Source organism: Hippocampus bargibanti, linkage group LG10 (assembly GCF_051943395.1).
Source record: "Hippocampus bargibanti isolate YZ-2025 linkage group LG10, ASM5194339v1, whole genome shotgun sequence".
In the NCBI taxonomy this organism is placed as follows: Eukaryota; Metazoa; Chordata; class Actinopteri; order Syngnathiformes; family Syngnathidae; genus Hippocampus; species Hippocampus bargibanti.
The window spans coordinates 23535695-23548665 of NC_142743.1; the positions used below are offsets into that span (position 1 = coordinate 23535695).

Below are 12971 nucleotides of genomic sequence, written 5' to 3' on the forward strand. Positions count from 1 at the left end.
AAAATAAAGCTGACTACATTGTACTTCGCGGATTTCACCTACCGCGGACTATTTTTGGAGCGTATCTACCGCGATAAACGAGGGTTCACTGTATAGTGTCCTTGAAAGTTTTGAAAGGAGCTTATAAATGGAATGTATTATTATTATTATTATTATTATTATTATTATTATTATTATTATTATACCGGCTTTCACCCCAAGTCAGCTGTGTTAGCCTCCAACACACCTACACCTACATTTGATGCATAGTACAGCAATAGACGCCTAAGCGTGCAACTTACTGTCCCGATTCAGCTGACAACTAAGATAGTTCGCAAAACACAAATTGTATCAGATTTACAAAGACAACACGTATTGCATTTTTTTTTTTTTTTTGCTGCAGGATGGAGTGGCAACCAGATGAGCAAAGTCTCCAACAAGTGCTTCAACTTCTCAAGGATTCCCAGTCTCCAGACACAGCAACACAAAGAACCGTGCAAGAAGTATCCTTACCCATGTCTGTCAGTGTGCTTGGAAAGAGGAATCATCCAGTTTGTATTTACACATCACTGTTAAAAAAAAGACATCCAACCAAAGCCCTGCCACCCCTGCCCCTTCCCACTGCCACACTCACCGAACTCTGAGTACACGCTACATGCTGTACTATCATCCCGAACTCCATTTTTTGTTTTTTTTTCCTGCAAGACTTCACTTGAACCTTTTTTTTTTGCATTACTACACTACCTCACTTTACATTCAGAAATTACATGTATTGTCTGTTGTCCATTGTCTGTCTTTTTTAGCCACATTATAAGTGCCTTGAGAGGACATTAATTTCATCTGTGCTGTATGTCATGCATATTTGCATATTTGACAAGAAAGCTGATGTGCTTAGCTGGTTGAACTCCTTAAGACAACCCACAGAAACTGGAGCAATTTAACCACTTTCCAGATTTCAACAACTATCTAATTTTTGTCCTCACAAGCCTAAAGTCAGAGGGTGAGTATTTTCATATTCATTCAAAGAAATATATTTCACCTTGCTTGTCATTCACAGTACAGTGATACCTTGGCTTACGAACTTAATTGGTTCCCAGGCAGAGTGTGTAAGGTGAAAAGTGTGTATCCCAAAAATTAATTTCCCATTGGAATCCTTTCAAATGAGAATAATCCGTTCCCAGGTTCCCATAAAACCTAATTTTCTACTTACGTTCTAATTTTCTAAGCCTTAAAACTACACAAAATATACCTTATTTTATATATAATAAGTGTGCTATGGTATTATAATTAAAGAAATAAACTTTACTGTATAATAAAGTCATTTTATTGACCTTCGTGATGGTCGTTGATGGCTTGACGGAATGGAGTGTCCGCTTTCATCAGCATTAAACACTTGATGAGGAACGTAGCCTTCTTCTTTCACCATCTTGAGGAATGATCCCCTGTATATGCTTTCTCGGCGATAATTTTACCTAGTTCCTCATCAATTGTGTTCTGTTTAGCTGGGTTGATAGCTTTTTGCATCAAGTGTACAGATGGCTTGTGCGGGTTATTTGTGGAGCCTGATTGATGGGATATTTTAACCAGGAAGGGAAAAACTGTAAGGAAAATAAGACATGACATTATTATTTAATCTCTTTGTTGTTGTCGTTTCTCTCTAGATGAGCCCACTCGATCACTCAGTGGCCTGATACTAAAGAACAATGTGAAGGCTCACTACCAGAACTTCCCTCCCAATGTTGGTGACTTTATCAAACGAGAATGTCTCAACAACATTGGAGACCCTTCACCGCTTATCAGAGCTACAATTGGTGGGTTTTGTGAGACATTGGACTGATGAAAGATGGTCCACTTTTTATTTTGTAGACACTGTGCGTCAGACTGTAGTGTCGGTGGATTTTGTCCTCCGTTTAGTCTGGTTATAATCGATGAAAAGGTTTCTTCAGACGTCATCTGTACTTCTTTGAAGGTGTCTGACGTTTCGCTTCTTATCCAAGATGCTTCTTCTCCATCCAACACCTTCAAAGAAGTACAGATGACGTCTGAAGAAACCTTTTCATCGATGGACCACTCCTTGTACTCTGTTGGATATTGAATGTGTTTTATTCTTGTGTATTGTTTTTTTTCGTGAAGGTATCCTGATCACAACTATAGCCTCTAAAGGGGAACTGCAAACATGGCCGGCATTGTTACCACAGCTATGCAATTTACTGAATTCGGAGGACTACAACACCTGTGAGGTCAGACTGGCATGGCATTACACTCAAACAGAATACAGTGATACCTTGGCTTACGAACTTAATTGGTTCGCAGACAGTGTGTAAGGCGAAAAGTGTGTTTCCGAAAAATTAATTTCCCATAGGAAACCATTAAAATGAGAATAATCCGTTCCCAGGTCCCCATAAAACATAATTTTCTACTTTCTCATTTTCTAAGCCTTAAAACTACACAAAATATACCCTATTTTATGTATAATAAATGTGTTATGGAATTATAATTAAATAAATAAACTATACTGTATAAAATGGTTTTATTCGCCTTTGTGATGGTCGTTGATGGCTTGATGAAATGGAGTGACCGGTTTCATCAGCATTAAACAGCTCTTTTTTCACCATCTTGAGGAATGATCCCTTGTAGACGCTTTCGCTGCCATAATTTTACCTAGTTCCTCATCAATTGTGTTCTGTTTAGCTGGGTTGATAGCTTTTTGCATCAAGTGTACAGATGGCTTGTGCGGGTTATTTGTGGAGCTTGATTGATGGGATATTTTAACCTTGCAGTCTACACTCTGCCTTTGAACTATCAGAGTTGAAACGACTCCAAAGTTCACTGTTTTCTATCCATTTTATCACTCTACACCGAGTTCGTAAACCGAGTTATCACTGTCGAGCTTTTCTTACAGTAAGTAATAATTCCAGTTGTGTGGGTTTTTCCACCTATCTTTCAGGGTTCTTTTGGAGCGTTGCAAAAGATCTGTGAAGACTCTTCTGAGTTGTTGGACAGTGATGCACTGAACAGGCCACTCAATATCATGATTCCCAAATTTCTGCAGTTCTTCAAACACTGCAGCCCCAAGATCAGGTCAGTTTGAATTATACTTCAATAAAGGCTCCACTGGTACTTGACATTTCTGAAATTGCATGAAAATGGAATGTTGTGGTGTCAAGGCTTTATGGGTTTGAACATTTTAACATTGCTTTTCCCACAACAATTTGTGAAATAGTTTGCTCGTTTAATTAAGAGCATAAACACATTCAACCCATAAACACATTCCCTATTGTAATTACGAAATTGGTAATTAGTAATTCACACAAACATCTTTTAATGCTTTTGAGTAAAATCACCTTTTCCTAGCTTCATGTACATCTATGATTATGTAATTCACCGCACCTATCAAGTGTTGGAAAAAGATTGAATCAGAACGTTTAATTATGAAACAAAATCCATGTGCTTGTCTTCCACTCCAGATCCCACGCCATCGCATGCGTGAACCAGTTCATCATTGGTCGTGCTCAGGCTCTGATGGATAATATTGACACTTTTATTGAGGTGAGTACTTTCAGAGGAATGAAGATCAGTCGCAGCAAGATGGAATATATGTGTGTGAATGAGAGGGATCCAAGTAGACGGGGTGATGCTACAGGGAGAATAGATAAAGAAGGTGGAGGATTTTAAGTACAGCGAGACCTCAGTTTACGAACTTAATTGGTTCCCAGAAAGTGTGTGAAAGGCGAAAAGTATGTCTTCCAAATATTCATTTCCCATAGGAAAACATGAAAAATGTGAATAATCCGTTTCCAGGTCCCCATAAAACATAGTTTTCTACTCAATAAGCATTAAAACTACACAAAATATACCCTTTTTTATGTATAATACATTTGCTATTGTGTTGTAATTGAAGAAGTAAACTGTACTGTATAATAAAGTTGTTTTATTTATCTTTGTGATGGTCATTGATGTAGTTGACTCTTGTATCAGAGTGAAGTTGCCGTGCTTTCTCGGTGATAATATCCTCACTAACACTGTCCCCTGGTAGACGTTATTTCAAACACGGCTGTTATGTTTTATTTCCTTGTCTTTTTTCTGTCTTTCTATTTCTTTCTTTTCCCCTTTTCCATCGTTCCCGTATCTTATAAACATTCACAGCCTTTTTCTTCTTGCTTCTTTCCAGAGTTTGTTTGCGCTGGCGGGCGATGAAGACAGCGAAGTCCGGAAGAATGTGTGCAGGGCTCTTGTCATGCTGCTGGAAGTCCGCATCGACCGCCTCATCCCGCACATGCACAGCATCATACAGGTGAGGACTTGAGTCAATGCTTCAGCTGTGGTTAAAGCGCTACAAATAATAATAATAATAATAATAATAATAATAATAATAATAATAATAATAATAATAATAATAATAATAATAATAATAATGTTATTATTGTTGTATTATTGTTTTTATTTTTATTTTATTTTTTAATTTTTATTATTGTTTTCATTTTTATTGTTATTATTGTTCTTGTTATTATTTTTACTATTATGATGATGATGATTATTATTACTATTACTATTATTATTATTATTATTATTATTATTATTTTGATGATTATGATGATTATTACAATAATTATTATTTTGACTATTACTATTTTTCCTATTATTATTATTATTTTGATGATTATTATTAGAAATGAATGAGCATGTCATTTTTAATGCTCCTCGTTGTCATCACTCAACGTTCTCTGGCATGTTTTCACCAGTACATGCTCCAGCGTACTCAAGACCCAGATGAGAACGTGGCTTTGGAGGCTTGCGAATTCTGGTTGACTCTGGCTGAACAGCCGATCTGTAAAGAGGCGCTGTCTGGACACTTGGTTCAGTAAGTGTGCATGTGCCAACTGCTCAATGGATTGGATTAATGTCATAACACATACTGTATGTATTCGAGTATAACGCGCACACGTGTATAATGTACAACCACGACCGCCAGACCCTTTTTAAAAAAAAAAATAATTCTACGGCTGCCACCGCTACAGATACAACACAAAACGCTGGTCCCAAAAAGAGGATCAGGGGAATAATCAAAAATAAAGAATACCAAAAATGACGAGTGGGGGGGGGGGGAAGCAATGGGAGCAGCATTGGACAAAATGATGATACAAAATAACATAACAAATGCGTACGACAATTTTCTCTAGCATGACAGCATCTCACTCGCACAGTAATCGGGGGGAGGGAGGGCTCATGGTCATGAGACAGGTGACCTCTTCTGGCTTCTCCATTAGCAGGGAGAGTGATTTTTGGACAGCTCGCATGCGTGGGAAGCCGTGCGTATTTGGGTCAGCAGAAAGCGTGTGCGCCGACACAGTAATAAAGCTCGATAATACGAAATATAAAATGATTAAAATAACACTAAAAGTTATAAGATTTGTAAATGAACTGTCAACATTTTGGTATATAATAGTATTCAGTAGAAAATGTTGCTTAAAAACAACAGATTGACATCGTATACTATCCTGTTGTATAGGAGATGCCAGCGTGTCGTCATTTGTTATGATCACGTGATCCTCGCGTCAGCCATTTTGAATGCTTTTCGATTTACGACCGTTTGACTTACGACCGTATTGTCGGAACGGAACTCGGTCGTAACTCGGATGCTAATTGTATATGAGAATTTTTTTTCCCAGGCCTTGTTTATAACGCGCACCCAAATTTTGAGTTCTTTTTTAAGTAGAATTTTTTGCGCGTTATACTCGAATAAATACGGTAAGTGAAATATGGCTGATATGCAAAAAAATAACAAAATTTTGAAGAAGAAAAAAAAAACGTTTGTCTGTCTGCTTTGTGTTTCCAGGCTCATCCCGATCTTAGTGAATGGGATGAAATACTCGGAAATACACATTATTCTTCTCAAGGCAAGGCCATTACCACAAGACTTCCATGCAGCTACCTTCAGCTGCCTGTTGGTTTGGTCTTCACCCACCATCGCTTCTTTTCTTGTTTATATGCCGCCATTTTCCTGCACTCCAGGGTGACGTGGAGGAAGACGAGGCCATTCCAGACAGCGAACAAGACATCAAACCTCGTTTCCACAAATCCCGCACTGTCACACTGCAGCATGAAGGAGGGGAGGGCGAGGAGGGGGAAGACATTGATGATGATGAAGATGATGACGATGATTCACTGTCTGATTGGAATCTACGTGAGTAAAGAATTACATCCTGGACCTTCAAATCAAATTAGGAAGTTTCCCTCCAATTTTCTTTTCAAGGGAAATGCTCTGCTGCGGCCTTGGATGTTCTGGCCAATGTGTTCCGAGAGGAGCTGCTTCCTCATCTCCTGCCTCTACTCAAAGGTCTGCTCTTTCACCCCGACTGGGTCATCAAAGAGTCTGGTATCCTCGTCCTCGGGGCCATTGCTGAAGGTGAGCACTGCATTAGACTACAGTGATACCTTGGCTTACGAACTTTACGGTTTACGAACGTTCAATTTATGAAACTTTTACCTTGGCATACAAACTATTTTTCGGGATACACACGGACCGCCACAATGTTCTCCTAACAAGAAAATGGCAGCTGACTTTTTTTGTCCTCTATTCCCCGCCCCCGGTCTTCGGTTAAAGCTACGTGATTGGTCAAGTACGCAGCAGTGAGGGGAGGTGGTTTAAACATTAGAGAGGCAGGCAGACGACAGAGAGAGAGACGGAGAAAATGGATCGAAAACAGTGACATTTGGACTCGTTTCAACTTTGATAGTTCAAAGGCAGCGTGTAGACTGCAAGGTTAAAATATCCCACTCCACAAATAACCCGCATAAGCCATCTGTACACTTGATGCAAAAAGCTATCAACTCAGCTAAACAAAAGACAATTGATGAGGAACAAGGTAAAATTATCGCAGAGAAAGCGCCTCAAATGGATCATTCCTCAAGATAGTGAAAGAAGAAGGCTACGTTCCTTCTCAGCCCGTTTCCACAGGCTGATTTATTCCTTACACGGAGCTTTGTCGCCATCTTCTGCCTCTATTTGGTGCTACATGAAGTTTTCAGACCAAACAAAGTACAGCAAAATACATTGACGTGATGGAAGGACTGCTACAATGCGTCCTTTTTTCAGTCAGGGGTGTTCCTTCAGTGACGTAACGTGAGGACTTGTCACCAACTCAAAAACAAGACTTCCGGAATATTTAGCGCGAGTCTTAAAAGGTCAAATATAGCTATATGCGGTGGAATCTTTGTCAAATACGCTCAGTAGAAGTCATTTGAAACCATTTTACAAATTATGGACACAACTTGTCCGGAGACGTCGGTTGTCCTTTAAGACGTGCAATAATATTTTCTCCAGGATGTATGCAAGGAATGGTCCCGTACTTGCCCGAACTCATTCCTCATCTCATCCAGTGTCTATGTGACAAGAAGGCCCTGGTTCGCTCCATCGCGTGCTGGACCCTCAGTCGTTATGCGCACTGGGTGGTCAGCCAGCCCCCCGACGCTCACCTTAAACCTCTGATGACCGAACTCCTCAAACGCATCCTGGATGGCAATAAGCGCGTGCAAGAGGCGGCCTGCAGGTAAATGACGGACAGGCCTTGGATTCCTTCTTCTTATCTTCATGTGTTGCCCCCTTGACTCCAATTTTTTTCTAAAGCGCATTTGCGACGCTGGAGGAAGAGGCCTGCACAGAGCTGGTTCCTTACCTCAGCTTCATCTTGGACACGTTGGTGTTTGCGTTTGGGAAGTACCAGCACAAGAACCTACTCATCCTTTATGACGCCATAGGAACCCTGGCAGACTCTGTGGGACATCATTTGAACCAGCCTGTAAGACACCAAGACCTTCACATTTACTGAAAAGACACATTATGAACACTTGCATGCTAAGTGCAAGTGTTGCATTTTTATAATTTGCCGAATAATTCTCCATTTGGTGGTGGTGTTGGTTAAGATCAGGGATGAGAATTTTCCGTCGATGGGCGGATTTCCCGACTTTTTCTGACCAAAATGACCATTCTTGAGAAAAGCCAGAAATGGCTCTTTTGATGATTGCATCGGGCTCGCAGATAAAACTAAATACGTATTCTTGCTTTTTCGCTGTGCATTTCCTTGTTTCGGAATGTGTTGGCGGAAAGTGCCATTTTAATAGTAATAGTAATAGTAATAGTAACAGTAGTAACAATATTAACAACAATAATAATACAAAAATAACTCACTAATAACACAATAATTCAATAATAATAATACAACAAAAACAATGATAACAACAGTAACAATAATAATACAATAATAATAATACAATAAAAATACAATAATACAATAATAATCCAAAAATAACACAATAATAATAATACAAAAATAACAACAATAATACAAAAATAACACAATAATAATACAATAATAATAACACAACAATAACAACGATAACAACAGTAACAATAATAATACAATAATAATAATAATACAATAATACAAAAATAACACAATAGTAATCCAAAAATAACAACAATAATACAAAAATAACACAATAATAATACAATAATAATCACACAACAATAACGATAACAGTAACAATAATAATACAATACAATAATAATACAACAATACAAAAATAACACAATCATAATGCAAAAATAACACAATAATTATACAGTAATAATACAAAAATAACACAATAATAATAATACAATAATAATAATACAGCAATTATGATTATGATGGTGAGACTAATAAAAGCATATCCAATATCCAATAACAATTACAACAATAACAACAAGAATAATACAATTAAAATACAATAATAACAATACAACAATAATAATAACAACAATAATAATAATAATAATAATACATTTTATGTATAAGCGCCTTTCAAAACACTCAAGGTCACTTTACTGTCACTGTCAAGTTTTTCTATGGATGAACCTTTTCATCAATCATCTGTGATAGTTGACGCACCTCTTGTATAAGCTGTTATTAATTTGTGACGATGATGATAAATCATAATCAACCGCTACATTTTTTTTAATTTTGCTCTCAGGAATACATCCAAAAGTTGATGCCTCCCTTAATCTCAAAATGGAATGAGTTGAAGGATGAAGATAAAGATCTCTTCCCTCTACTTGAGTGTCTGTCATCTGTTGCCACGGCATTGCAGAGTGGCTTCCTCCCCTACTGTGAGCCCGTCTACCAACGTTGCGTTACGCTAGTCCAGAAGACCCTGGCACAAGCCATGGTGAGAACCACACAAAGCAAACAAACAAAATGGATGTCCATTATTGTATTTTTTTGGGAGTCTCCTAATCATCATGGATTTTGTCCTCCTTTGTGTGCTTGTTTTATAGATGTACAGTCAGCAGCCGGATCAGTATGAGGCACCTGATAAGGACTTCATGATTGTGGCTTTAGATCTTCTGAGTGGCCTGGCTGAGGGATTAGGTGGACATGTGGACACCCTTGTGGCTAGGAGCAACATTATGACTCTGCTCTTCCAGTGCATGCAGGTGAGCTGACCCTTTTTTTTTTAATAAAAAATACGATTGAATAAAAGAGTTTCACAGGAATGAATAAAAAAAGCTTAGTTAGTCTATAGATGAGAAGGTTTCTTCAGCTGTCATCTGTACTTCTTTGAAGGTGTCGGACGTTTCTCTTCTTAATATATATATATATCCTTACTGACTTACTGAGTGTGTATCCCAAAAAATATTTACCCATAGGAAACCATTCAAACGAGAATAATCCGTTCCCAGGTCCCCATAAAACATAATTTTCTACTTTCTAAGCCTTAAAACTACACAGAATATACCTTATTTTATGTATAATAAATGTGCTATGGAGTTGTAATTAAATACATAAACTGTACTGTATAATAAAGTTGTTTTATTGACCTTTGTGATGGTTGTTGATGGAATGGAGTGAGCGGTTTCATCAGCATTAAACACTTGTAACCTTCTTTCACCATCTTGAGGAAGGATTCCTTGTAGGTGCTTTCTCTGCGATAATTTTACCTTGTTCCTCATCAATTGTGTTCTGTTTAACTGGGTTGATAGCTTTTTGCATCAAGTGTACAGATGGCTTGTGCGGGTTATTTGTGGAGCCTGATTGATGGGATATTTTAACCTTGCAGTCTACACTCTGTAACTATCAAAATTGAAACAAGTCCAAATTTCACTCTTTTTTCTATCCATTTTCTCACTCTCTCTCTGTCGTCTGCCCGTCTCTTTAATGTTTAACCCCCACCCACTCACACACACACTGCTGCGTTCTTGACCAATCACTTTAACCAAAGACTGGTGGCGGGGAATAGAGGACAAAAACAGTCGGCTGCCATTTTCTTGTTAGGAGAACAGGCTCGTTTGCAAACGACACATCACTCATTGTGGCAGCTCCGTGTGTATCCCGAAAAATAGTTTGTATGCCAAGGTCAAATTTTCATAAATGTAACGTTCGTAAACCGAAAAGTTCGTAAACCGAGGTATCACTGTATTTCATTCACGGGTATTCCAACATACGGTCGACAGCATAATCAGTCATTTTGCTTCATATTGTTTCAATCATTGGGTGGTACAGGTTCTGGCAGGGCCACTACGCCAATAAAACCTGGACCCAATAAATACATACATTGCAAAAAAAAAAACATAAACAATATTTTTGTGGAAAGTTTAGCACTTGCATTTTCTCCCATGTGTGTTTATGTTCCTCACTGCGTTGTCCCAGGATACCATGCCTGAAGTAAGACAGAGTTCATTCGCTCTACTTGGAGACTTGACCAAGGCTTGCTTCCCTCATGTCAAACCTTGCATTGGTAATTTACTTTGTCGATTAAAAACGTCAAACGCCTCATTCCCCATTTCTGCGTACCATTCTTAATAATAATCCTTTTGCATTTTTCTTTTCCGTCAGCTGAATTCATGCCGATTCTCGGAACCAACCTGAACCCAGAATTCATCTCTGTCTGCAACAATGCCACATGGGCCATTGGAGAGATATGCATGCAGATGGGTGTGGAGATGCAACCGTACATTCCGATGGTTCTCAGCCAATTGGTTGAAATCATTAATCGACCAAACACTCCCAAGACCCTCCTGGAAAACACTGGTATGTCAAGAGGAATTGTGAACAAAAAATGTCATTGTTAGATTAGGCTGTTGAAGCCTAATACTATACAGATAACAATTAAAGTTGTGTCCATAATTTGTAAAATGGCTTCAAATGACTTCTACTGAGCGTATTTTATAAAGATTCCACCGCATATAGCTATATTTTACGTTTTAAGACTCGCGCTGAATATTCCGGAAGTCTTATTTTTGAGTTGGTGACGAGTCCATACGTAACGTCACTGAAGGAACGCCCCTGACCGAAAAAAAAAGGACACATTGTAGCAGTCCTTGCTTGTTTGGTCTGAAAACCTTGTGTTGCACCAAAAAGAGCCAGAAGAGGGCGACTAAGCTCCATGTAAGGAATTTATCAGCCTGGTGAAACGGGCTGATTAATTCCTCACAGGAGCTTGGTCGCCATTTTCTGCCTCTTTTTTTGGTGATACATTTCCCCCCCAATGTTGCCTCAAAATGGCACGGAATAAACTCTTTAATCGATTGCAAACATGTATGCTTTCCTCTTCAGAACTACAGTAAAGTCTCGTTATATCGATATCGGATATATTGATCGTCCCGGTTATATCGATACTATTTCTATGCACGCACGGAGAAAATTACATGCAAACAGGGTTGGATATATCGATAGTCCCGGTTATATCGATATTTTTTCCGACTCCCTTGAATATCGATATAACGAGACTTTACTGTATTTGAATCATATTCATAACTGGATGAGTAACAAGAAAGCATATTCTCCGAATCTGAAGACATTGTTTTGATTCTCTGACTTTCTGAAAATGTCCAATTCGCAGCTCAATTTTTTTGCAGATTTTGGACACTTGAAGTCATTTTTCTTGATGTTTTGCATTTGACTAAAAATATCATACTGCATGTTTTGGGTATTTTAGATGCTATAAAACGTTTTTCTGATGTCAGTTAAAAAACAAAAAAAAAATGACGTGGGTTGTCCTTTCCAATTGGTCTCAATTTGACTTTCTTTAGCAATCACCATTGGACGACTCGGCTACGTGTGTCCGCAGGAAGTTGCACCTATGCTACCACAGTTTATTCGACCATGGTGAGTATCTGCGCTTGAACTTTTTTGAAGCATGCGTTACACGTGATGTCAGTAAAGGCGTCTTTTGTGGTTTCACAACATCACTTTTCAGAGTTGTCTGCCCTGGTGCCCGCCAACATTTTGTCACTTTTAATAGACACCCATGTCGTTCTAACCCTGCTGGATCATCTTTGCTTGGCTTCATTTTACTTGACGGTGATTTTTATTTGTGTGGTAGGTGTACATCACTGCGCAACATTCGAGATAATGAAGAGAAAGACTCTGCGTTCCGTGGAATTTGCATGATGATTGGCGTCAACCCAGGCGGTGTTGTTCAGGTGAGACTCGACTGTCCATGGGCATCCATTTTGTTTTTTCCTTGAAACTTTACAATGTTGTTGATTTTTCAGGACTTTATCTTCTTCTGCGATGCAGTCGCCTCCTGGGTGAACCCCAAAGATGATCTGAGAGATATGTTCTATAAGGTCAGTATTGTCCTGCTTGATAATGGGGTCTACTTCTTCTTTTCCTTTCGGCATTCCCTTCACAGCGAATCAGTGTCCTCCATCTTCAGAGGTTTGATTTGCTTCGCATGATTGTTTTGGCCAAGCTTTTACGTCAGATGCCCTTCCTGACACAACCCTCTGTATTTATCCGGGCTTGGGACCGGCACAAGAAGACTTATGTCCCCTTGTGGCTACAGAACAAGCAACTCTATGAAGTTGATGAAGATGCTCAGTAAAAGACTCCCAAACACAAATTTTAAATACTGATATGTATGGCATATTCACACTATAACTGTTGAATTTCCCTAAATTCCAACAAAACACCAGAAACGGAACATGACCTATTGTACTTCTACTACTG

The 12971-nt window shown here is 38.7% G+C and overlaps 1 protein-coding gene across 7 annotated transcripts in view; it reads left to right on the forward strand.

Moving 5' to 3' along the window:
- Positions 1-12971, forward strand: part of tnpo2b (transportin 2b) — a 44379-nt gene that overhangs the window by 13089 nt on the left and 18319 nt on the right. For all 7 annotated transcript variants that reach the window (XM_089006510.1, XM_089006504.1, XM_089006505.1 and 4 more), the window contains exons 2-21: positions 383-482; positions 904-979; positions 1641-1790; positions 2113-2219; positions 2927-3060; positions 3447-3528; positions 4151-4273; positions 4722-4840; positions 5816-5876; positions 5992-6163; positions 6233-6385; positions 7304-7529; positions 7607-7778; positions 8992-9186; positions 9296-9454; positions 10668-10755; positions 10854-11048; positions 12050-12125; positions 12343-12442; positions 12515-12589. In XM_089006510.1, the coding sequence (XP_088862636.1) occupies positions 384-482; positions 904-979; positions 1641-1790; positions 2113-2219; positions 2927-3060; positions 3447-3528; positions 4151-4273; positions 4722-4840; positions 5816-5876; positions 5992-6163; positions 6233-6385; positions 7304-7529; positions 7607-7778; positions 8992-9186; positions 9296-9454; positions 10668-10755; positions 10854-11048; positions 12050-12125; positions 12343-12442; positions 12515-12589 (2562 nt within the window). In that variant the 5' untranslated portion in view covers position 383. The remainder of the gene's footprint in view (positions 1-382; positions 483-903; positions 980-1640; positions 1791-2112; positions 2220-2926; positions 3061-3446; positions 3529-4150; positions 4274-4721; positions 4841-5815; positions 5877-5991; positions 6164-6232; positions 6386-7303; positions 7530-7606; positions 7779-8991; positions 9187-9295; positions 9455-10667; positions 10756-10853; positions 11049-12049; positions 12126-12342; positions 12443-12514; positions 12590-12971) is intronic.